General features: G+C 34.0%; 1 protein-coding gene across 2 annotated transcripts; it reads left to right on the forward strand.

Moving 5' to 3' along the window:
- On the forward strand, nucleotides 1-26880 carry LOC123531413 (bcl-2-like protein 2). 2 transcript variants are annotated; one of them, XM_045312345.2, is made up of 3 exons: nucleotides 1-667; nucleotides 23107-23273; nucleotides 26538-26880. In XM_045312345.2, the coding sequence occupies exons 1-2, from the start codon at nucleotides 176-178 to the stop codon at nucleotides 23236-23238; spliced, it is 624 nt and encodes a 207-aa protein (XP_045168280.2). In that variant the 5' UTR covers nucleotides 1-175; the 3' UTR covers nucleotides 23239-23273; nucleotides 26538-26880. The 2 variants fall into 2 exon arrangements, with proteins under 2 accessions (XP_045168280.2, XP_045168281.2); XM_045312346.2 differs by having other exon boundaries at nucleotides 4-667; nucleotides 23107-23252.

Raw genomic sequence — 26880 nt, forward strand, 5'->3', positions numbered from 1 at the left:
ATTGCACCATATTCTATTTATAACTTTAATACCCGCAAATATCATCCGGTCAACGGTCGTTGCGTAGATTGGTATTTCGTCCGCCTACTAAACAATTTATTAATGAGATCGGATTTCTTCTGGCATTTTCGTTGGATTTTCACAGTGTTGTTTACAAAAACTTGCATCTTTTTAAATGAATATCGGATCGCATTTATGGAGTATTATGAAAGACGATGGGGTGAGGATGAGTGTTAACAATAATATAGATATGAATCCAACGAGTACACGTTACTTAGCGGCAGATTACTTGACGTATAGGCTCGGAAAACATGGCCATACATGGGCCAACAGCCCACCCCTTGAAGTCACAAATAAAATTCACTTAGCTATGAGAAAGTTAGCAGATGACTTTGAAGAAAGATATACAGCAGAATTTAGTGATATGGTACAACAGTTACACATAACGCCGAACATGGCATATGCTACATTTAAGGCAGTTGCACAGGAATTATTTATAGATGGTATTAATTGGGGCCGAATAGTGGCATTGTTTGTATTTGGCGGGTCCATTGCAATTGAATGTTATGAAAAAGACATGGTGCATTTAGTAGACTCAATATATGACTGGGTATCAACATATGTGCAAACTAATTTAGAACAGTGGATATCATCGCAAGGTGGTTGGGTACGTATATTTTAGTATAATCATGTAGGGATATTTTCCTTCATCAATGTTGGGCGGTTAAAACCGCCCCCGGTTTTAACCAGCGGTTTTAACCGGTTAAAACCGCCCCGGTCAATACTCCCTGAAGTGGTCAATACCGGTCAATACTGGTCGATTGGTTAATACTGGTCAATTAGTCAATACTGACTGTTAAGATATTTTACAGAGTTTATGAACAATTTAAATAATGACTGTTAAGAGCATTTGGGGCTTGATGAAGGTGTTTGCATGCATTATATTTAGTTCAAGCAACCAAATTAATACTCCCAAATTAGTCAGAAGTGGTCAATTTGTCAGCACTGGTTGATACTGGTCATTATATTGCTAATTTAACTGAACTTCATTTGTAGAAAGTATTTCATAAACTGTAGCAGTCAAGTGTTTGATTCACAAGTGATAAATCTAATTATTTTTACTGGTATTTTATTCAATGAAAAATTGCTGCCTACAACTGGACCCTTTGTGGTTTAATTGTGTTTTGATAGCAAGTGTCACATTGCCTAATTGACACCATGTCTTACAATATACAACAGATTATATGTTGCAGGCCTGTCTATCTAGTCACTTATTAGCTGTCATGATCAATAATCCCACTGTATCAATGAGGTGCTTGAACATAGTAACTTTATCTAAAAAAATTAGTTATGCAATTCAAAGTATTCAAATGACCAGTATTGACCACAATATGTGTTGATCAGGGATACTGTGTAGGACCAAAATTTGACCAGTACTGTCCATTTCAATGAGTGTAATTTATAGTAATAATTTTTTAATTAATTCAAAATAAAGGCTATACTTTAAAGTGATAAAAGCATTTAACTAGTATTGACCACTGACCAGTCTAAGTATATTGTCCAGAACTGAGCCTGACCAGGACACATTGCCAAGGACCAAAACTGAATCGACCAGTATTGGCCATCAATCCACTATACTTTTTAATAAACAAAATTTTGTATTATTAGATTGCTTTATAATTTTTACATAACTGTTACATCTTGTTCTAATCTGTTAATGTGCATTATGTAAAAGTGTTGAATAAACCAGTATTGACCACCCAAGAGTAACCAAAGTATTGAATCGACCAGTATTGACCGGTATTGACCAGTATTGACCGGTTTTAACCAGTATTGACCGCCGGCCCGGTCAATACTCATATTGACCGGCTTTTTGCCAACATTGTCCTTCATACATTGACATGGCTGCAGTAACTTTGGTAAATGGAGTTACAGTACAATACAATACAAATTTTATTCAGTCGGTGCATATTTAAACAGAAAACATTAGCTATGTATAGCTATTTACCAACATAGTAGGAGTGTAACCCCAGCTAAAAAAGTCTTTTTTCCCCAAATAGAAAGCAAAAACTCGCCAAGTACAATTGAAAAGTAAAAAGGTACATGTACATCTGAAAACTGTAATATGAACATTATCTTTTCAATCCCTATTTAATTAGAACATATTCCAGTGCCATTGAATATTTCTTGCAGCAGACAACACTTGAGTAGTGCGCACTTCACTGTCATACTTTTGATGACACTGCTGATATAATGTAATTGTTTACATTCTGGTACTGTTTATACAATGTATATTGTACCAGTAAACATTGAAGAGTGATCTATTCATGGCTATAAATATTAGGATATGAACAATGCAGATCTATATAGATGCCTCTTTTTTGGTTTTATTGAAATAATATAAATTATAATATGTTAAAATTGAAGTGATACTTGAATTGTATAGGACTTTATATACAATTTGCAAATCCCCCAAAAAACCCACAACCAGGGTTGGCAAAATCCTGGTTTTAAGCATATTGCCCAGCCCAGTGGACAATACTAGGAAAACCCGGGTTTTACTGGGCAATATAATATTTCAGTTCATACTTTAATACATATTTCAACACTTTAGTTGACGTACAACCCATATAGTGATAGCAGTGACACCTGCATGCCAAATGCTATAATATCTATAAAAATCTATTGAATAGACAGTATTATGATGGTGATTGAGCAATTATTGAGCAAGATTAGGCCACAACAGATCTAAATTCTGTCTGACTTTGGACAGTTTGGTCTATCTTGACTCATTAGAAGATTTTTTTTAAAAGAATTCTTTTAATACTTAAATTTACTATGTTCTTGCAAAAAAAGAACATCAGCACTTTTAACACTGTTTAGGTCTACTGATGTCCACACCAACACCTGCTAGTAGTATTGCACAAGTTTCTGTTACCATCATTTTATTCCCAAATCCATAATTTACAATGCATTTTACTGGAACAGGTACCTTCTCAAAATCTGAAAAAGATCCCGAAACAGGTCAGAGAGATGCCTCTTTTGCACCAGATTTGTGTAGCTTGATACTCCATCCTGATGGCATCCTCCATAGATTCTAGTATGTAAGGTTTCGAACTGTCTTTAAATAGAATTAAAAAAAAAAAATTCATTATAGAAGCTGTGGATAAAATTTGTTTTTCCTTGGTGAATTGTAGGACAAATAAAATTGCAACAGGACTAGTTGAAATGGCAGCTTATCCTGTAGAACTTACAAAGAATTTGTGGAGTTGTGGTCTTGTTGCAATCTTGATCCAAATGAACCAGACTGGTTCAAAAGAGGCATCTCTCTGACCTAATAAAATTAGTTGAACCAACTGTCCAGTCGCAGCGACTAAGGAATTCATACTCAAAAAACAATCATAGCTGACTTGTTCTAAGAACTGAGTGGATTCAAGAGTAATTTAAAATCCACTGTCAAAATGATCATATTGGGTACATTTGTAGAGTACATTGTGCATGTACATCAGTCAGTAGGATATTTCAAATGTACTGGGTCAGTATTTGTTTTTTAACTCTTTTTCAAAGATGTTTGTGTTATAGATTTACTTTGGTCCTATTTTGTATAGAGTAAGCTGAGTAACAGAAATATGAATGAATATTTTGATTTTTTCACCCCATCATACTATAAAAATAGTGTTTTAAAGTAAATAGAATAAATTATATGTAATTTCTTTACAACTTAAATACAGTGGAATGAATCGAAGCATTACCATCTTCTCATCTTCAACATTATTGTGGTTTTATGGGCTACCTGTAGCTTCATCAAAAATGTCAATATATACAAATGTATTTTCATTTCAGGTTAAACCACTTTTAAAGTAATTTTGCGGTACATGTATATTAAAATTGAATTTGTTTACTAAAGCGGGTACTGTTGAATTAGCAGTTCTCAAACCTCTGCTTGTAATTAATGAATTTTACAGGACTTGAAAGTTAAAATTGTTATCAAGTCAGATGATCACTTGCACTTGTAATTAAAACAATGAGTTAATTAATAATGAAACACATGGTGCCAGATTCAACCGTCAGTTTTCAGACCACCTACTAATAAAAATGCTTAAACGGTTTGAATATGATGGTATTATCCTTGAAAAATCCTTGAAAATGTCTAAAAGCCTGAAGAAGTACTGGAATGTTGTGTTGCAAAAATCTAGAATTTCGACTATAACTCCTTGAATTTCAACATTCCATAATGTTTCAGTTGGGTAGGTTTGTACCATTCAGTGATAATAAGAACTGATAGAAATATATACTTCTATTAATGTCTATAGTTTTTTTTTTAAAAAGCTAGCTATGTGCAAGGTCATCTAGGAAAGCCCTGAGAAAATTGAATGTGTACTGAAATACATTTTTTGGTATTAAAGCTTATTGAACAAACCTAAATAATTGACAACAATCCAAATACCTTGAAATCATGTCATTCATATATAGATATTTATAATATCTCTTGTTCAGTATTCAATATGCCCATTGAACTTCATTGACACCTAAATATTTTGATTGTAAAGACTAATAGCAATAAAATATATACAACTTACTTTTATAAGGTTTAAAGCAAAAGAATTTCTTAATGTTAATATAATTTATGCGGTGTTTCATGGACGCAGAAATGTTCTCCAAGAACTTCCTTCAACAAGCCTTCAATGGCGTATATTCATTCAGTTACCGGTATCTCTCAAACGTTTTGATTCATTTTTTGAAGAAAAAAAGTATTGTCTATTTCCTTCTAATTTTTGTAAGTTCAGCCAGGTTTTTAAAAGCTTTCATGAGTTTGCTTCTAAATATGTGCTGGTTTCACACTGATGATGTGTTCAAATCATGATGTGTTCGATCAACTACTTGCAATTTGCTATTTTTCAGGAAGTTAAAAAGAAAGTGCATTAATACTGTATAAATCTTGAAATATTTGAGCCGTGCCATGAGAAAACCAACATAGTGGGTATGCGACAAGCAAGGATCCAGACCAGCCTGCGCATCCGCGCAGTCTGATCAGGATCCATGCTGTTCGCTAACGGGTTCTCTAATTGTAATAGGCTTTGAAAGCTGGTCTGGATCCTTGCTTGTCGCATACCCACTATGTTGGTTTTCTCATGGCGCGGCTTATTTAATGATAAAAGATTATACTAAGGCTCACCCACATAGAATATTTTGATAGATATAAGAGATTAGCCAGATTAAAACAATTGTACCAGTTACATTGTACATACTGTAGATATTTAAATACCGTAATAGAGTATCCAAGGTCAAATGTTATCTTAAGTTAACTCAACAATTTAAAGGTAGTCAGTCACTTTTAAAGGCAGTGGCCTTCAGTTCATTCAACAACAATTAAAAAAAAAAATAGGTATCAGGAAATTAATGCTATATTTCATAAGAAAGCTTAATTACTGATAGACTATATGTCATTGGAAACACATGATAATTTGTTGCTTTTACAAATTTTTACAATGAATGTCAAAAAGCAATTGAAAAGCATTTGTATCGCTTTACTCTAGGTAAACTTAATTATAAATACTGTATCTATATTTAATACGTTAAAATATGTATCCTCCATGTCAGTGTTGGTAAAGACAGCAGAAAAGTTTTTATTGCTGCGGCGGCACGGGTTCAATTTCCGATGCGGGCATATTTTTCTTCTTCTTGATATGGCATTTTTAAGATAGTTTAGAAACAAAAACTCATATTCTAATGTTCATAATATGACCAAACTTCAAGCAGTTAATCATTCTATTAATGCATTATGGCCATAGCAACACCTCTGACAAGAAGTGGAATATATTTTCATGGTATTTTCAAGCATACAGCAGTAAGTTGATTGGTAAGAAAAAAAATCAAGAAGCAGCTGCATTATAGCTGGTTGCTGATGGTGAAACAGGACTGGTAGTCTGTATTCTGACCCTGTGTTGTGTTTGTAGAATATAACTCCAGAGGCTGTTCAAAATTTGTATAATTATTCCCATTTTCTGCTAAATACATACACTGTACAATCATGTAAGTTAATTCAGAGCTTAGAGAAACTTTACTGAGATAATAAAAGCAAGAATGTAGAAAGTTAGAAAAAAATATTTCCAAAAAAATTAAAACGACTTTCTAGTGGGCTATTAAGCCAGACGAGCTGGAAACTGAAACAAACTGGCCCAATGAAATGTTCATATTTATTATTATTAACTAGTAAGAATATCAAGGAAAGTAAGTTTACGCTATTCTGTGGCCAGTGACTTTTAACAACACATTTGCAGGGGGGTGGGGGATACCTATATGTACATACAAAGTGTATGTTTTCTTAGTAAATAAAAACATTTCCACAGAGTAGCATTTCCCTACATCAAAGTGTTTTAGTGCTTAGAGCTGTGCACACTAAGCTGAAGTTGCCTGTCATAATGTAGATGATGTAAAAGTTCAAGTTATTTCCAGGTAATGAGTCAGTGATTATGTAATTATTTATAATCCTCGGGCATCATATAGGTCTGTGTAATTAATCAGATGGATGAATTAATTACTACAGCTTAATATTATGTATAATAACAGACATTTCCTGATATACAAAGAGTTATGTATCTTGTCAATGCTCTTCAACTGTTTTATAACATACAAGCTATTTGAGTAAAAAAAATCCCAAAAATTTTGAGCATACTGATTAATGCAGAATATTACCTAGAAACACTAATAATATTCTGGTTGAATTCTATTGCATGTCTTTAAAGCTGATCAAAGTGTACATTTATCAAATTATTATCTGTGGAAAATCTTGTTAATTATGCATTGAAGGCAAACCTTTGATTGATCTAGGCCAGTCTGGAATAAGGCCAAAAACCACATGTTTGAATAAATACCTGTGTTTTACTGTATGTACAGAAGTATAGGTAGTTTAATAATTTTTTTTGAGAATTTTTTGATGTTCATGTATATTTGTTAAAATTTAAGTCCATTATACTGTTTTCCTCATTTACTGTATAGACATTGTTTGGTACCTGTAGGTATTTTACGGATGTCTTTGCATCAACCTGATAATAAAGCTCAAGGTGAGCTTTTGTGATCGCCCTGTGTCCGTCCTCTGTCTTCGTCCGTCGTCCATCTATTGTCAACAATTTTACTGTTAACACTCTAGAGGTCACAATTTTGGCCCAATCTTAATAAAACTTGGTCAGAATGTTACCCTCAATAAGATCTTGGACGAGTTCGATATTGGGTCATCTTGGGTCAAAAACTAGTTCACCAGGTCAGATCAAAGGAAAAGCTTGTTAACACTCTAGAGGGCACAATTTCAGTCCAATCAGAATTTGTCCAAGATTTTATTGAGAGTAACATTCTGACTAAGTTTAATTAAGATTATCTTCATTAAACTTAGTCAGAATGTTACTCTCAATAAAATCTTGGACAAATTCGATATTGGGTCATCTGGGGTCAAAAACTAGGTCACCAGGTCAAATCTGAGGAAAAGTTGTTAACACTCTAGAGGCCACATTTATGACTGTATCTTCATGAAAGTTGGTCAGGATGTTAATCTTGATGATCGTTAGTTCAGTTTCGAATCTTGCTTACCTGCTGCTTCTAAAATTTTATTCTTTGTCTCTTATGTTGCTTTAACATGTCATATTTTATGCAAGTTTATTAATACTATGTTTGTTTTAGAGTAGCTACTATGTTATATATATTTGTAATCATTGCTTCATGTGTCGGTAAAAAGCTATACATAGCTTATGTTAATTTGTTAAATATCTCCGACAATAAATAAATTTTGATTTGATTTGATTTGGGTCATGTGGGGTCAAAAACTAGGTCACCAGGTCAAATCAAAGGAAAAGCTTGTTAACCATCTAGAGGCCACATTTATTACTGTATCTTCATGAGACTTGCTCAGAGTGTTACTCTTGATGATCTTTAGGTCAAGTTTGAATCTGGGCCATGTGGGTTCAAAACCTAGGCCACCAGATCAAATCAAAGGAAAAGCTAGATATTACTCTAGAGGCCACATCCATTGGAATATCTTAATGAAACTTGGTCAGAATGTTAATCTTTATGATCTTTAGGTCAAGTTTCAATCTGGGTCAGGTGGGGTCAAAAACTAGATCACCAAGTCAAATCAAATGTAAAGCTTGTTAACACTCTAGAGGCCACATTTATGATAATATCTCTATGAAACTTGGTCAGAATGTTAATTTTGATGATCTTTAGGTCAGCTTTAAAGTGGAGTCAAAAACTAGGTCACCAGGTCAAATCAAAGGTAAAGCTTGATAAACGCTAGAGGCCACATTTATGACTATATCTTAATGAAACTTGGTCAGAATGTTAACCTTGATGATCTTTAGGTTCAGTTTTGATCTGGGTCAGGTAGGGTCAAAAACGAAGTAACCAGGTCAAATCAAAGCTAGTTAGCACTCTATAAGCCACATTTATGACTGTATCTTAATGAAACTTGGTAAGAATTTTAATCTTGATGATCATTAGGTCAAATCCGGGTCAGATGGGTCAAAAACTAGGTCACCAGGTCAAATCAAAGGAAAAGCTAGTTAACACTCTAAAAGCCACATTTATGACCATATCTTAATGAAACTTGGTCAGAATGTTAATCTTGATGATCTAAAGGTCAAGATAAAATCTGGGTCAGGTGGGATCAAAAACTAGATCACCAGGTCAAATCAAGGAAAAGCTTGTTAACACTCTTAGAGTCCACATTTAAGACTATATCTTCATGAATCTTGGTCAGAATGTTAATCTTGATGATCTTTAGGTCAGATTCGAATCTTGGTCATGTGGGGTTAAAAACTAGGTCACCAGGTAAATTCAAAGGAAAAGCTAGTTAACACTCTAGAGGCCACATTTATGACCATATCTTAATGAAACTTGGTCAGAATGTTAATCTTGAAGATCTTTAGATCAGATTTCAATCTGGGTCAAGTAGGGTAAAAAACTAGGTCACCAGGTCAAATCAAAGGTAAAGCTTGTTAACACTCTAGAGACCTAATTTTAAGTTTGAAACTCAGGGGAATTGATCAGAATGTTTATCTTGATGACCTCTAAGTCAGGTTTGAATCTGGGTCATGTAGGGTCAAAAACTAGGTCACCAGGTCAAATCAAAGGAAAAGCTAGTGAACACTCTAGAGACCACATTTTTGATCGTATCTTTATGAAACTTGGTCAGAATGTTAATCTTCATGATCTTAAGGTTAAATTATAATCTGGGTCAGGTGGGGTCAAAAACTAGGTCTCCAGTTCAAATCAAAGGAAAAGCTTGTTAACAATCAAGAAGCAACATTTATGACTGTATCTTCGTGAAACTTGGTCAGAATGTTAATCTTGATGATCTTTAGGTCAAGTTCGAACCTGGGTCATGTGGGATCAAAAGCTAGGTCACTAGGTCAAAGCAAAGGAAAAACTAGTTAACACGCTAGAGGCCACATTTATGACCATATCTTAATGAAACTTGGTCAGAATGTTAATCATGATGATCTTTAGGTCAATAGGTCAGGTGAGCGATACAGGGCCTTCATGGCCCTCTTGTTTTAAAATTAAAATCTGTTCTACTGAATTTCTATTATTAAAAGGTTTTTGCCACCAGTAAGTATAATACAACTGATTGTTAGTGGGCACTAAAATAGTAATTATAGTATGATTTCAAGGATAGCAGTACACGTACATTTGATGATACATGTATAAACAGTAACATGTCTCTTTTTTTTTATTATTGAAATAATATGAAATATTTTACTTTAACTCCCAGTGGAGATTATTAAAACGTTTGGTCTTTTTATATTGTGCAATCAAGAAGCCAATCCTATATTTTATTGACATTTTTCTTTTGATAGCTGATTAAATTATTGAAGGAGTGTACATATCATTGAAGTCTGAATGAATTATTCATTCATATGTAAATTACCGAGATTTCTATTGCTTTGACATTTTCCCACACTTTTATAATATTAATGTTATGGTGCAACCTACATTTGTATCCAGTATAAGTGTGTAATATAAGAATAAGACTTTAGTAATTGAGGCAGTTGCATTATAATATATCACCTTAGTGCAGAAAGTTGGTTAGTGCTGCTTTAAGTCAGTTCACTAATCCACTATTTGCATTGGGGTGACAGATTATAATTATTGAGATATACATTCATGTTATATATTATAATCATTTTTATTAAGGTAGTATTTCATATTGCATACTTTATTATTACATGACTCCTTATATAAATTGCTGGTCCATACTTTTGACTGGTCTATGGTGTATTAAATTTATTTCTGATGTTATAAAACACTTAACTCTGAATGAGTCTTTCCAGTCAGTAGTCAAAAATGTTGACCAGCAATCCATTCAGTAAGTGTATGATATTGATTTTTATTATATTTGATATCATTAAGGCTTCTGCAGCTGACTGCATGAAATTGTTCACATAAAATTCCTGGTCCTGCACCTGTAAGTTTGAGCTCGTGTTTTAAATTCTGCCGGTAGGGGCAACTGGGGTCTTCATGATCCGCTAAAGCTTGAAAGTTACTATGATATTATTGACCTGATTAGTGAATGGTGTTCAGTTGGTGACTTCAAAACAACATACCATTGTACATGTATGCAGGATCAAGTGCTGGCAGGCCAGTCATTGTACGTGCACCTGTAAAATCAAGCTTTTGAGTTCTATTAAGTACAGTTAATTTTTAGGTAGAAAACCAACGTAAGGAACTCTGGATATTATTGTTCTTGACCAAACAGTTTATGAACACCAGTTGTTGAACTTTTTTAGTAGTCAATCACATTTGAGCAACATTTTATGACATTTTTCAGTTTTCAAATTGTTTTTGCCCCATTCGTCAGGCAGTTCGTCCGTCTGTCACACTTCATTTCCAATCAATAACTGGATAACCATTTGACCTGGAACCTTCAAACTTCATAGGATGGTAGGGGTTATGGAGTAGACTACCCCTATTGTTTTTGGGGTCACTCAGTCAAAGGTCAAGGTCACAGGGGCCTGAACATGGAAAACCATTTCCAATCAGTAATTTGAGAACCATTTGACCCAGAATGTTGAAACTTCATAAGATGATTGGACATGCACAGTAGATGACCTCTATGATTTTGGGGTCACTCTGTTAAGGTCAAGGTCACAGTGGCCTGCATGAACAAGGAAAACCATTTCCGATCAATAACTTGAGAACCACTCTACCCAGAATGTTGAAACTTCATAGGATGATTGGACTTGCAGAGTAGATGACACCTATGATTTTGGGGTCACTCTGTTAAAGGTCAAGGTCACAGTGGCCTGCATGAACAAGGAAAACCATTTCTGATCAATGACTTGAGAACCACTCTAACCAGAATGTTGAAACTTCATAGGATGATTGGACTTGTAGAGTAGATGACCCCTATGATTTTGGGGTCACTCTATTAAAGGTCAAGGTCACAGGGACCAGAACATGGAAATTCATTTCCGATCAATAACTTGAGAACCATTTGACCCAGAACCTTCAAACTTGATAGGGTGATAGGACTTACAGAGTAGATGACCCCTATTGTTTTTGGGGTCACTCCATCAAAGGTCAAGGTCACAGGGGCCATAGATCTGCCTGTCACACTTCATTTTCGATCAATGACTAGAGAGCCATTTGACCTAGAACCTTCAAACTTCATTGGGTGATAGGGCTTACAAAGTAGATGACCCCTATTATTTTTGGGGTTACTCGATCAAAGGTCAAGGTCACAGGGGCCTGAACATGGAAAACTGTTTCTTGAGAACCACTTCACCCAGAATGTTGAAACTTCATAGGATGATCGGAAATGTAGAGTAGATGATCCCTTTTGATTTTTGGGTCACTTGATCAAAGTTCAAGTCACAGGGGCCAGAAATTGGAAAACCATTTCTGATCAATAACTTGAGAACTATTTTACCCAGAACCTTCAAACTTCATGGACTCATGATCATGGAGTGATAGGACTTACAGAGTAGATGACCCCTATTGATTTTGGGGTTACTTGAGCAAAGGTCAAGGTCACAGGGGCTTGAACATGGAAAACTCTTTCGGATCAATAACTTGAGAACCACTTGGCGCAGAATGTTGAAATTTAATAGGATGATTGGACATGCAGAGTAGATGACCCCTATAGATTTTGGGGTCACTCGATCAAAGGTCAAGGTCACGGGGGCTAGAACATGGAAAACCGTTTCCTATCCATGACTTGAGAACCACTAGGCCCAGAATATTGAAACTTCTTTGAATGATTGGACATGCCGAGTAGATGGATATTGCAGCCAACCATTGGTGTCTCTTGGACTTTTGCTCCTGTCCCCTATTGACTTCTTGCCTATTACTACTATAAATTGGGGGAGACGTGCGCTTTTCTGCACATGGAAAACCATTTCCAATCAATAACTTGAGAACTACTTGACCCAGAATGTTGAAACTTAATCATAGAATGATTGAACATGCAGAGTAGATGACCCCTATTGATTTTGGGCTCACTCGATCAAAGGTCAAGGTCACAGGGGCCAGAACATGTAAAACAGTTTCCAGTCCATAACTTGGGAACCACTAGGCCCAGTATGTTGAAACTTCTTGGGATGATTGAACAGGCCGAGTAGATCATCATCAGAGCCCTATTGCAGCCAATCATTGGTATCTCTTGGACTTTTGCTCCTTTCCCCTATTGACTTCTTGCCTATTACTAATATACATTGGGAGACATGCGCTTTTCTACAAAAGCATCATCTAGTTATATATATTCTGATTGGTTTAAATAAGTCATTTCAAGAATTATGAGTGAGTACATTTTTTATGATTTTTTTTATATGATTTTCTAGATGTTACTGTTTTTATCCTCATACATGTATAAAAAAAATATATATAATATAGTATACATTTTTATATCTCTTCAAACAGATTCTGTTTGCCAGTAATCAGTTTCTAGGAAATAGCAGTTATTATGCTGAATAAGCTCACTGTGAATAATCATAGCAACATAAACTAATGAGGGTGAATTCATAGACAGTTGGTCTCCTTGGTGAATATGAATGTTATATTAACATCTAATTGACTGTATTATTAGTAAGCTTTATAAAATTCTACCCTTACAAGGAGAATATGATCACTAATGTAAATGTATGTCCACACATAATCTGTTTTGTCTTAAAAAGAAGGTCCATGCCAGTGGAAAATATAATTTCACAGCATTTAAAGATGCACTTTTTTGTATGATGGTCCATTAATAATTATGTCTCCCACCACACAGTGGTGTGTGAGACATATTGATTTACTCCTGTCTCTGTGTGTGTGTGCGTGTGTGTGTGTGTGTGTGTGTGTCACAAATCTTGTCTGCACTCTAACTCGAACATTTCTCATCTGATCTTCACCAATTTTTAACAAAATGTGTTTGACCATAAGGCCTCAGCCAGGTTGGATAACTAGCCAAATCGGCCCAGGCATTTTGGAGTTATGGCCCTTGAATTACCGAAAATCGGCCTAAATTAGTTTTACTCTTGTCCGCACTCTAAGTGGAATATTTCTCATCCCATCTTCACCAAACTTGAACAAAATGTGTTTGACCATAAGACCTCGGCCAAGTTCGATAACTAGCTAAATCGGCCCAGGCATTTTGGAGTTATGGCCCTTGAATTACCGTAAATCGTCCTTTTTACTCTTGTCCGCACTCTAAGTCAAACATTTCTTATCCAATCTTCACCAAACTTGAACAAAATGTGTTTGACCATAAGTCCTTGGCCAAGTTCAATAACTAGCCAAATCGGCCAAGGCACTTCAGAATTATGGCCCTTGAATTACTGAAAATCATCCTTTTTACTCTTGTCGGCGCTCTAAGTCGAACATTTCTCATTCGATCTTCACCAAACTTAGACAAAATGTGTGTGACCATAAGTCCTCATTCAAGATCAATAACTGGCCAAATTGGCCCAGGCACTTCGAAATTATGGCCCATGAATTACCCAAAATCAGCCGTTTTACTCTTCAAAGGTGTATTTTTAGTGAATAAACAGTATAAAATGACTGACTTACTATTTAGATGATTAGGCAGTTGAAGTGCTTTTCTCAAAAGCAGCTCTAGTTTTATTCATTTGTTTGTCTCATAGGTGTATCATCTCATTATTTACGTAAATAAGAGTGTATAAGTGGTTTGTTTAATTTTTTACTGTTCATTGAATGAAAAAGTTGATTATATACAATTAAATTTATATATTTTTATCGATGGGGGACAATTTCATCAAAAAGCTATTTTTTTAAGATATTCAGGTTTTTAAAAGTTCTCCTGGTTTCTTTTAAATTGTTCAGCCATCCTACAATAGAAAATCAGTGATTGGATTCTAAACTTGCAGTTGTACATGTATGTGCAGAAAAGCTTTATTGCAGGCAGTTCAGAATTTTGTCAGATGTGTGCATTTAGAGTTCACCTGATTGATAATATATTTCCTCAAGAGAAAGTTTAGTTATAAAAGGTTCCCGAATAATGCATCGATCAGAAAATGAACCAGCTTTGGACATTCTGGTATGAAATAGTACTTAATTGCCTGATATCCCCTGTGAAAAAGGTTCATGAACTTCATGAATTTATTCATGAACAAATTCAAGAAATAGTTCATGAATAAATATTCATGAGAATCAAAATTTATGTTTCATGAATTTCAATATTCATGAACTTGTTCATGAATTTAACAAGTTCATGAATATTGAAATTCATGAAACATAAATTTTGATTCTCATGAATATTTTTTCATGAACAAATTCATGAATATTGAAATTCATGAAACATAAATTTTGATTTTCATGAACTCAGTATTAATGAACTTGTTCATGAATTAAAAATCATACATGAATTTTAATTCATGAGCTAGTTCATGAATATTGAAATTCATGAAACATAAATTTTGATTTTCATGAATATTTATTCATGAACTATTTTGTAAAAAAAAAGAAAAGAAAAGAAAAGTTCATGAACTTATTCATGAACTAGTCCAGGAAACCTGGTAGGAGTGTAACACTATGAAACCTGAGAGATCTGCATGTAATGTAATTCTTTTAACAATTTCGGTAGAGCTTGATTCAAGAAAGAAATCCTGTAGGTCAAAGTGTTGTTCAGTTAGCCTGGCCAGAGACTGTTTTTTTAGTCTCTGCTGGGTCACACTGTGACAATGACATTTTCCACCCTAGACAAATGACATGTTGAGTAAAACAGTAAACTAGTGTGGGATTGGGTGCATAATAAGAAGTAAACAATTGCTGTATAAAATACAAAACATTAAGTTAAACAATGTATAATTTACTTTAATCTCAAGATTGAAATTCAGATACTAGCTTTGTTTCAGGGTCTCGAAAACTTGTGACATTTTAAAAAGATTTTATTTTTTATGCCCCCGAAGGGAGGCATATAGTTTTTGAACCGTCTGTCAGTCTGTCGGTCTGTCAGTCTGTCTGCAATTTTTGTGTCCGGTCCATATCTTTGTCATCCATGGATGGATATTCAAATAACTTGGCATGAATGTGTACCACAGTAAGACGACGTGTCGCGCGCAAGACCCAGGTCCGTAGCTCAAAGGTCAAGGTCACACTTAGACGTAAGTCATTTTCTATAGTGCATCGTTCGTCCATATGTACATGGTGGTTCAATACTTGGCATGATTGTACAGTAGCGAGGTTGACGCATACGATCTAGTCAAGGTCAGGTCAACTACGTAAGGCCCAATTTCATGTGGCTTGAGTTCGGTCATCTTGTCATTAGCATGGATTTTAAAATTATTGGGCATGAATGTGTACCAGCAGTAAGACGACGTGTCGCGCGCAAGACCCAGTTCCATAGGTCAAAGGTCCTAAACTCTAACATCAACCATAACTATTCATTCAAAGTGCCATCGGGGGCATGTGTCATCCTATGGAGACAGCTCTTGTTTAAAATGAATGATTTATGACAACACCATACTTTTTCAGTATACTCATGTTCCTTTTAAACCATTCCTAACTGTAGTATGATAATTATTTCCTTCTTATTTGCTGCACAAACTTCTCAGAAATTGCTGAATCACATGTGCAAAAAAATTCCCAGCATGCAACAAAATAATGGAAATTGATCATGTGACATTATGAATTTAATGTTCATGAACATTCATGAAAAGTTCATGAACTTATTCATTTATTGTAAAAGGTAATAAACCTAAGTTATATGTTTAATGAATGAATAGTTCAGAAACTCACAATGGGGTTCAAGAATTGGTTACACTGAACTAGTAAAAGGTTATGAATTTTAGTACTTTTAATGAACCTGTGTTCATGAACAATTTTGGTTCTTAGTCTTAGTCTAGACCAACAATAACTGTTCAGGAACTGGTAAAGTTCTATAAGTTCTTGAACTTTTGCAGTTTTTGAACCAATGTTCAAGAACTATCATTGTTCTAGAATCACAGTCAAAGAACTGTTGTGCTGGTTCAAGAACAGTTCTCTAAGTTCTTCAGAAGTTCTTGAATGTTCAAGAACTTAATACTACTTCTAGAACATTTTTTACAGGGTCAAAACCCTGTAGTTCCTGAATCACAATTTCAATCATTATCTGAATTTCATTTTAAATCATTTAATGGATTTTCTGAAATGTTCATAAACTACATTTACAAGTTCATGAAATGAAAGTAATATTCTTGAACTTGAGACTTCATGAATTTAAGTTAGTAAACTTTTCCTTGTAGTTCATGAACTTTTTTGATAATTCATGAAATAATTCATGAATTCTTACAAATTCATGAAGTTCATGAACCTTTTTCACAGGGGATTAGAACTGCTTTAGATATTTACTACATCAATTAATTAGTTACAAAGCAAACTTTGAAATTTTCACATCAGACTTTAGTAAAAATATGTCTTGCATATATGTTTCTAATATGACCATATAAAATAATGAAAAAAATTCAAAGCTATTATATAAGCATTGTCTGTGCAGCAGTTGTACATTATTTTTTTCAAACTGTGCAAAATATACTACAAATTAACAAATGGGACTATTTTTAGGTGGTGAAATTCAGATGTACATGTATGACCTGTCATGACTTTGTCACAGCTAAGAGCAAAGTGTTTTGTGTATTTTCCAACTGTCATAAACTATTCTATATTAAATGCATCAGAACAAAAACCAGTTTAGTGTAATACAGATTTGAATCAGTTTGAAAATGACAGTTTCGATCTGTACACAAAGGGCGGACAATTAACATTTGACAGTTACACTTGCCTATACTGTAGTGTAAGGGCAAAATAAGTTCAAGCCAGTGATGATACACAAAACCATTTGTTTGTTTCAATGTTTTAACGCCCTTTTTTACCAGTATTTTGTTTGTATGAAATTTCAGTCATTTGAACCTGAGCAGTGTTTCTGTATACAGTTTCAGTACAATCATGTACTGACCAATTCTCAACAGGTAACGCAATTTCCAGACTCAAAAGTGATTCAAAATACTCAGACACAGTTTTCTGAGAAGATGCAGAAAAAAAAATGATATTTTCAGGATGTTTGCGAATTAAGCCATTAATACCAAAAGGGTGATAATTTGTATTATTCTAAGATATGCAAGCCCGCCTTAGTCAGTAGTAAGGCGTTGGTTACGGACCGGGTCGCGAGTCGATCCTCGCGGCGTATGTCTCGCTATTTGAAAACGACATGTGTCTGAAATATTAGTCTCCACTGATATTCATTGGGGAAATGGCAGTTTATTGCGGAGAACAGTTTGTATGGTACAGAATCCAGAAACTGGGTTAGGTTAATCCTTAATGACTGAATATGTTGAAACGGTTAACCAAAACAATAAAACAACAAGATATGCAATTTTGTTTAATATTTACGCACTTTCAGACTGATGTTTTCATACAACTCCCCATTGCTGTTTGACAGTTATTGTTACCATGTTTAGATATGATTAATAATTATCTCCTGAAAACAGACCAGCGTGCCAGACAGCATGTGACAAAAAACTTCATAATCTTGTATGCTATGTTCACCAGCACTATACAATATATATATTTTCTAACCTCTTAATTGATTGCTAGAGATTCCGCCAGGGTGTTTATGATGGACAAATTAGCTGGTTGGAATAAATTCTGATATCATAATAACAATGATATCTAGGAAATCGATGACTATAATGACGGGTCATTACGCAGACAGGGAAAAAATGAGAAATTCTGAGAAGTCACGTGATGCTGGTCAGTTACTAATATAGTCTGGTCTAAAATAGAAACAAAATTTCCTAACAATTAAGAAACTTTGCCTTATTTGTCATAGTCAGGAAGAAATTGCGTAGTTATTTTTCTCCGCAGCAATTACTTTCAACTTAATTTTGGTTTCCCTGTATGCTGTCATATCGTTTGGCTTAAAACTTTACTAATTGATTATTATAAGACTTGCCACTTCTCTTAGATTGTTTTTATGAACTCCAGGATGAAAATAGTGATGTATTCACTTTTGGTTCAAGAATTGCCTTTGCAAAAAAAATTTTGGAAGTTGAAAGAAAGCTAGCTAGAACATTTTGCTGCATTTTTAATGAATTTTGAAGAAAAAACAAACTGGTGAAAATTTCTGATGTGAACCGAGTGTCTTGAGTAATAAGTGAATTGTGAGACAAAGATTTAACTGAAGGTTCTTTACGTCTGTTTTATTGATGCCCCATCATTGTCTTAAATGGTAGAGGTGTCCTTGGATTCATATAAGAAATCTGTAGATATAAATAAATATTGACATGTTAAATTAAGTTCCAATGTTCCTTTTGAGTTTTTTTTTGTTGAAAATAAAATAAAGACAGGTGTTCAAAAAGAAATTATAAAGTTTTATGTTTCAGCAAGCGCAACATTTGATACTATACATGAATATACACAGTCAGAGCTCTTGATAAAGGGAAGTAATCACAAAAAATGGGTTTAATAATACTTTACTCTGTGTTTTACTTGAACTAGAAGTATATAAATACAGGAGATTTAAACATTAACCCTTACCATGCTGGACACCATTTATTCTGCCTTTAATTGCTACCAGTGAGTGTAGATCATGATCAGCCTGCACATCCATGCAGTCTGATCATGATCTGCACTGTTCGCCATTCAGTCAGTATCTTTTTAGTATGTATCCCTTTTAACAGTTAATGGTACTGTACAAACTGAAAGATAGACAAGTTCATTATAGAAATTTGGCACGGTACTAGGGTTAACAAAAAACTGGAAAAATAACAGAAAATGAATAGATATTTTTGTTCATGATGATGAATCTGTGAATACATTGTGAAAACAAAACTGTTTAGCAAGTCTGCGGTTTTAATTTCAAAAGATATTATTTGCTGTTTAATTTCCTTCAATCCTTTATTAGAATCCCATTAATTAAAGGTTTTCATAATAAAATTGGTTTTTGAACTTCTTAAATTTAGGGCCAGCACATGCATCTGCTTGATTTATTTTTAATGTGAAATTCTAACCTGTATTTGAACTGTTTTAATCAGAATAACAATAGAACATTGAAAACATGGTGAAAATCAATCTGTAATTTAGGCAGTACCATTAATTGCTTGGAAGTCATAAAAGGCAGAAAATTGATTTTAATTTGACACCTATGCTTATTGCTGAGATTAATTATTGAATGTTTAGAAATGATAAGAAATTTACACAGCCACCAGTCCATAGAATTTTAAGCAGCTTAAATATATAACATTTTGCCGGACATGAAGGACAAAAGTGGGGTAATCAGGACAAACTTGAACATAATTATCAGAGTACACAAAAGGGAGGCAACTGGTATCTTTGCGAAAATTGCTATAATATACAAAAGGGAGACAATTTGTACCTTGTTGTGACTTACTAAAGTACATAAAGGGAGACAATTAGTCACTGTCTGTAAAATTACGTGTTTAGCTCAGCCTTAAAAATACAAATAGAAAATTTTTTCTCGCATGAAATTTATATTTGTATTTATGTTGAAAACGTAAAATTAATGATACGTAGCCACTTAACAAAATTTTCACATGATGCCTGAGCTGTTTTCATCACATGATTTGAACTTTTTGTCTGATCAGAGATAAATGAGTAATTTAGTATTCTACAACAGTTGATTTAGAAGTAATGTCACTGTCACTGCGTCTTAACCCTTACCCTGCTAAATTTCTGTAATGAACTCGTCCATCGTTCAATTTGGACAGTACCATTAACTGTTAAAAGGGGTGCTTGCCAAAAAAATACTGACTGAATGGCGAACAGTGCAGATCATGATCAGACTGCATGGATGTGCAGGCTGATCATGATCTACACTGGTCGCAAAGCCAGAATCAGTCGTGTTTAGCATGGTAAGTGTTAAGCGCAAATATTCATTTACGCATCGTTGATGTGGAAATTATATCAAAATGTAACTTTATTCAACCCAGATTACAGGAGAAATATTATTTTCTAGGGTTGTTTAGTTTTGATTACATAGTAATTAAAATTATACTGTGTCTTACATCATTTTGCCACATGGGAAATTAATGTTTCTGTTTCATAAACAGAAAAACCCAAGATGCAAAAACTAGCATCAATCAGTATCAAAATAATACGCAAAATCAAATCGTATTATGATGTGAAATTGCATGTCAGTGATAAGGAAAAAACCCCATCTCTGTTTCTTATTGTAAAGGATACCATGTAATATTTGAATAGAAGATATTTTTAGCTTTCTTGGAATAATAATGCGCTCCTGAAACTACACAGTCATTATCTCCACTGCAAAAGTCATGTAATTATACATATGATATATCTCAATACAAAGCTTAAATACGGTAACTATGATTATTACTTTTATAATAGGCCTAGCTGTTTTTTCACTTTCTACAACAACAAAAAATGGCTCTTATTTTCATGCCGTCACCTGAAAATACATGGATAGTTAAAGCGTAGTCAACTTTGAAACAGTTGACCCTTCAGGAAGTTACAAGGCTTGAAACACAGCTTCTTCGATCTTCACAATTCTTTCATGTGAGAAAGCCCATATTCCACCTGGCTTGCAGAAGTTCATTATGTTCTACCAAGGTGATCACTGGAAAGCAGGGGCATCTGCAGTCTTTTTCCACCATTAAATCAGGAAAGTTGACATGTGAACTAAATAGGGTCAGTTGGACTTAAAAGCCAACAAAACAAACAAACAAACTGGTACTCAAAACAAAGTATGTCAGAGCTATAACATAAAAGTAGGAGAAAACTTTCAGTTGTCGGAACTGATATGACATATTGACTCAAATATTATCAAGTATTTGACGTCAGTATAGAAGTGTTTATGGTAAACATTTAAGAAAAGGGATTATTATTTGTAATAAGACAATAAACATCGTAAAATTTTGGTCCAACCATTTATGTTTAAGATGCTGCTGACGTGTTGCAAATATTCATTAAATTTCCTGTATGTCATTTCCTAATAGGAAGTTATCATAAGTCAAATTTAACAGTAAGGTTCAACATCTCATATGAATTTAGATAGGAGTTTCAGAAGTATCACCTTTTATTCCTTTGTATTAAATAGTTCCTATAAAGATATATAGCTGTGTAAGGAAGCACAAATAAATTTTGGTTTGATTTCAGATCAGGTTCATTGGTATAACTATCTTTATGATTATTGTCCCAGCCCTGAAGCTATATGTATAATAATGTAATGTAAACTTAAAAAATCCTTCTATTTCCTCTGATGATAATTTTTCTTAAAGGAACAAATTATGATATGTAATGGAAATATATATATACAAATTCATTTTTCCTGACACTAACACTAAGATTCTATAACTTGCATAGTTTCAGTGATCTAGTGTACCATATTGCATGCCGTAAAAATGCTGTAAAATTGCATTTGATAGAATTTACTTGCTATACTATATATAAAGGAATTTTATCCCAAAAGTCTTTTTTAGAACTTAGTAACATGTACTTTAAATTTATATTGTTTCGTACAACCTATATAATATATTACATAGGTTTGGTAAGATTTGCACATACCAGTCTCAAGAGGTGAACAAACAATTTTATTTGATTTCACAGTAAGATAACATACATAACATACATAAGAAGTGAAGTTAAAGCCTGATTTAAATGGTTTTTGTTTGCTAATAATAATGCTGACTTGAAAATTTATGTCAAAGGAACTATGGTACTGTAATTTTAAAATATAATTATTGCTCTTTAAAGTTTTTTTTATTAGTTTAAAAAAAGAGTATTAAAGGTCCAATACTAAGGAAAGTGAACATTTTAATTTCTTTTAAAAAGCACAGAAACTATTCCATTTTATTGGAAAATGAAAGTTGGTATGTAGAAATTCGAAATAAATCGCAGTATATGTACAATTATTTTTCTATGAAGTATGAAGAAAGTTAAAAAGACCTGGGGGGTCATTCTGTCGATTCATTGAAATTTCAACATAATACACATACATTTCTTTGAGTTCCAAAGACCTTCTGTAAATTTTGACCTGCCAATCTTCATTATTTAGTGTCTTGCAGAAGTCTATGCACTGGCTATGAAAAAAATTGCCAACTCACTTTCCCTTAGTAATGGACCTTTAAGTCATTTAAGTTTTTTTTTAGGTTATTTAACATAGCTGTGGTACAATTATTATAGGTATAAAACATAATTTGGCTCAGTACCTGATGCAAGAGACCTTTCTACACTGTTCATTTATCATGTTTTGTTCATGAACCACCTCAAATTTGTTCATGAACTTTTCATGAATAATTATTGTTTATGAACACACTTTATAAACAGATCATGAGCAATTCATGAACACTTCATGAATGCTCATGAACTGTTTATAAACTTTTCATGAAAATACATGAACTCATGAGCATTATCTCAACTGGGAGGCCTTAATAGTATTCCCTATATATTGTATGTGTTTGTTTCTTTTAATATTTGTTTTTGAAAAAACACTGAAACCGTTATTTTGGTGTGTTATTTTTTTTTGGTAAAATATTTTTTTTATTAAAACACTGGAATTACAGTGTTGATACATGACATATTATAATCATTATCATATCACAGTTGTTACAATCCTGTTTATTATAGTGTTGTATTATAATGTGATTAAATGTTTCTGTTTTACAGAATGGGTTAGCAGAATTTTACGAGAAATCCCCGGATAAAAATGACCAATCATTGTGGCCGTCATTTGGAAGAATATGTCTTGGTGCTGCTGGAATTCTGGCATTGGGAGCTCTTCTTACGCAAAAGTCATAACAGCCTGTCTAGAGGTATGCGTTATTCATAAACAGGTATTACTCCTTATTTTGATTTGTCAAAAATTCATTTATTGAATGATATGCCAGTTGACCTGAAACACAAACTACTGACCAGCCAATTTTAATATGTAATGTGGCGCAGTTAAGACTTTTTGATTTGCTAAAAATATTAAAACGCCTACTTTTTCACCAAAATGTGAATTCATTATAAAAACAAACAACACTTGATCTATCATACTGACTTTCAAGCAAATATAATATTGAATATTACTTGTTTTCACATCTATAACAACACAGCCCTTCTCCACGCTCTCTGTTTACATTTCCAGTAATATGGCGCCCAAGGACGTAGCTGCGTGCAATGTGTAATATAAGTCATATAAAACAGTTTTTAGCTACTGGCACGTACAATATGTATATTTTTAAGTGTTTTTAGCTCACCTGAGCCAAAGGCTCATGGGGAGCTTTTGTGACTGCTCAGTGTCCGTCGTGCGTCTTGTGTCCGTCAACATTTTCTAAAAAAAAATCTTCTTGAAAACCACTGGGCAGAATTACACCAAACTAAAGAGGAATGATCCTTGGGTGGCCCCCTTTCAAAATTATTCAAAAAATTGAATTCCATGCAGAACTCTGGTTGCCATGGCAACTGAAAGGAAAAACTTTAAAAATCTTCTTGTCCAAAACCACAGGGCCTTGGGCTTTGATACCTGGTATGTAGCATCATCTAGTGGTCCCCTACCAAGATTGTTCAAATTATTCCTCTAGGGTCAAATATGGCCCCGCCTGGGGGTCACAATGTGACCATATATAAACCATTGGTTTATATAGACTTATATAGGGAAAACTTTGAAAATCTTCTTGTACAAAACCACACAGCCTAGGGCTTTGATATTTGGTTTGTAGCATCATATAGTGGTCCTCTACCAAGGTTGTTCAAATTATCCCCCTAGGATCAATATGGCCCCGCCCCAGGGGTCCCAAATTTTACAAAGACTAAAAAAGTTTAAAAATCTTCTTGTCTGAAACCACAAGACATAGGCCTTTGATATTTGGTTTGTAGCATTGTCTTATGGTCCTCAACCAAAATTGTTCAAATTGTACCCCTGGGGTGAAAAGAGGCCCTGCCCTGGGGGTCCCAAGTTTTATATAGACTTATATAGGAAAAAACTTCAAAAATCTTCTTGTCTGAAACCATACGACCTAGGCTTTTGATATTTGGTATGATATATTGCCTAGTAGTCCTCTACCTAAATTGTTCAAATTATGCCCCTGGGGTTAAAAGAGGCCCTGCCCTGGGGTCACTTAGTTATTATATGAGTTATATAGGAAAAAATACTTCAAAAGTTATCTGATCCTATTTCCAAGACTGTTTAATTATAGTTACCTGATGACCCCAAGTAATATGACGTCACTTGACAGTGACCTTGACCTGCTGACCTACTTTCCTGTTTTTTAAGATACAGCCTTGAAATTTGGATGACATACACAGTTTTGCACACTGATCGTAAAACGGAATTTCATTGACCATGAATTTGACCTACTGACTTTCTATTTTTTATTTTAGCATCCGTTTGACATTTGAAACATGAAGCTCATATTAATCAGGTGAGCAATCCAGGGTCATCATGACCCTCTTGGTAGTAATTCTAGTAGGGATCAGTAGTACAGGAGTGATCTCAAGTGATAAAAATATTAGAATAGTCTAAAATAATGCAACATGGTGTCTAAACTTACACAGTAAAACAACATGACAATAACATCTTAACAGTAGTTTGCATGCTTAATATTTGCAGAATTAAGGTTATTCATCAGATTTTACATTTCTGCGTGAAAACAATAAAAACATGGATCCTATAAAGTATTCAATGTTCAAATTATAATAATTCCAATCTACCCAAACCCATTAGCGCCTTATAATTCGCTGTTCTGTACCTCCCTAAACGTGTTTTTGTTCAGCAAATTTGCCACAAACGTGTATTTTACAAGCATTTTCAATGGCGACGTCGTTTGCGCCATATTACCGGCTGCGCCATATTACAGGCTTGTGTAATATATGGAGATTTTTGGAACTTCGTGTTTATAATCTTCATAATTATGTAATAAAAAAACTTAAGGCAGTTACTCAGGGTACCAATTCATCCTCTACTAGAACAGACACAGAGCAATCTGACGAGGGGGACAGAGTGAGACAAAGCCCCCAGAACAGAGAGAGAGAAATCCTTTAGATTCAGGCCTGTCCAGCTAGCTTAGCCTAGCTCTTTGTGAATAAACAGTCTGGTTCTTTAACATGCCCGTTGCAAAGCTGTCTTTTCTGGGAAGAACCAGCATTTCCCTCTTAGTTAGGTGGGAGACATTCAAGAGCATCTTCGAAATTCCCAGTGCCTGGACTGGGATTCGTTCCCATGACCGGTGGATTTACAGTCAAGCATGTTACCACCAGACCACTGTCCTTATAGTTGTATTAGTGGGTGCCTTCTTATGACTGAAATAAGTTGTAAAAAATAAATTTAAACACAAACTGTAATTTTATAAAGTTGAAAATCACTATATTGCACTTTCTTTTCTCGAAATTCTGGCTGTGTTTAATAAGGTTTTCAAGACCCATCAAATTTTGAATTCATATACACAATCTGACATACTGTGGACAGACATCTGAGTTAGATAGAGTTTAGATGTTTCAGGAATTGGATACAGAACAAATTTAAAGTCATCTTGGCGCTTCAAAGTAAAAATTTGTTCCCGAAAATATTGACATGAACATGTGTTGCAAAAAGAAAGAATTAATAAAAACTATGACCAAAATGCATTTAAAAATGATAGGTACTTTCAACATGTATGTAAAATGTAAATGTTATTGTTTACATGTACATTTAAAGGAGTGTATTACAACACATTTAGTGAAGACCAGATATCAGTTGATCATATCAAAGTAGAAATAACCAATCCCTAGGAATTTGAGATAGCGAACTTCAATTGTATATTGATATGAAAATGATGTTAAAAATTTTATTTCACAATGCTAAAAAATGACCGCACCAATATTACAATAATGTGTTCAGGTTTATATTATTTTTGCTACTTCAAATTCTGTTTTGATAGTTTTCATATCCTAGATGTAGAGGCAAAAATGGGATTCAGTCTCTTTTAACATTTGGATCAACACATGCAGTCTGTACCATTAGACTTAGTTATGATAGCAGTTTGGTGTTTTCTTCAGAATTTTTTTTTTTATAGATTTAGAGTTTGACTTGTTTGTCTGAAATAATGTAAAAATATCTTTTATTTTTCATATTTCAGTGTACTTACCTACCATATTGATTATTAGAAGTGAAGAATACCACCAGTATTGAAAAGTACAGACATCAGAGTTGATTTGGATGTTTCCAGAATTGGACACAGAACAACAGAAATCAACAGAGTCTTAGAATTCTTGCAAGAAATGAACTTAAATTATAACTTACAGTATGTTAAAGGTACTAAATGAATACAACTTCATGTACAGGTCTAAATTTAAGTGACGACAGAAAGTAGCAAAACAATTTTAGACGTTTGCCTTGAAATGCTTAAGGGTCTCCACATGTTGTTGTTTTTTAGCTCACCTGTCACAAAGTGACAAGGTGAGCTTTTGTGATCGCGCGGT

Source organism: Mercenaria mercenaria, chromosome 11, assembly GCF_021730395.1.
Source record: "Mercenaria mercenaria strain notata chromosome 11, MADL_Memer_1, whole genome shotgun sequence".
NCBI lineage: Eukaryota > Metazoa > Mollusca > Bivalvia > Venerida > Veneridae > Mercenaria > Mercenaria mercenaria.

Bases quoted from the DNA above. Each gene is read 5' to 3' on its own strand.
- LOC123531413 (XM_045312345.2), top strand. From the start codon at position 176: ATGAATATCGGATCGCATTTATGGAGTATTATGAAAGACGATGGGGTG. The intron at 668-23,106 runs GTACGTATATTT...TCTGTTTTACAG, and splicing joins TATCATCGCAAGGTGGTTGG to AATGGGTTAGCAGAATTTTA.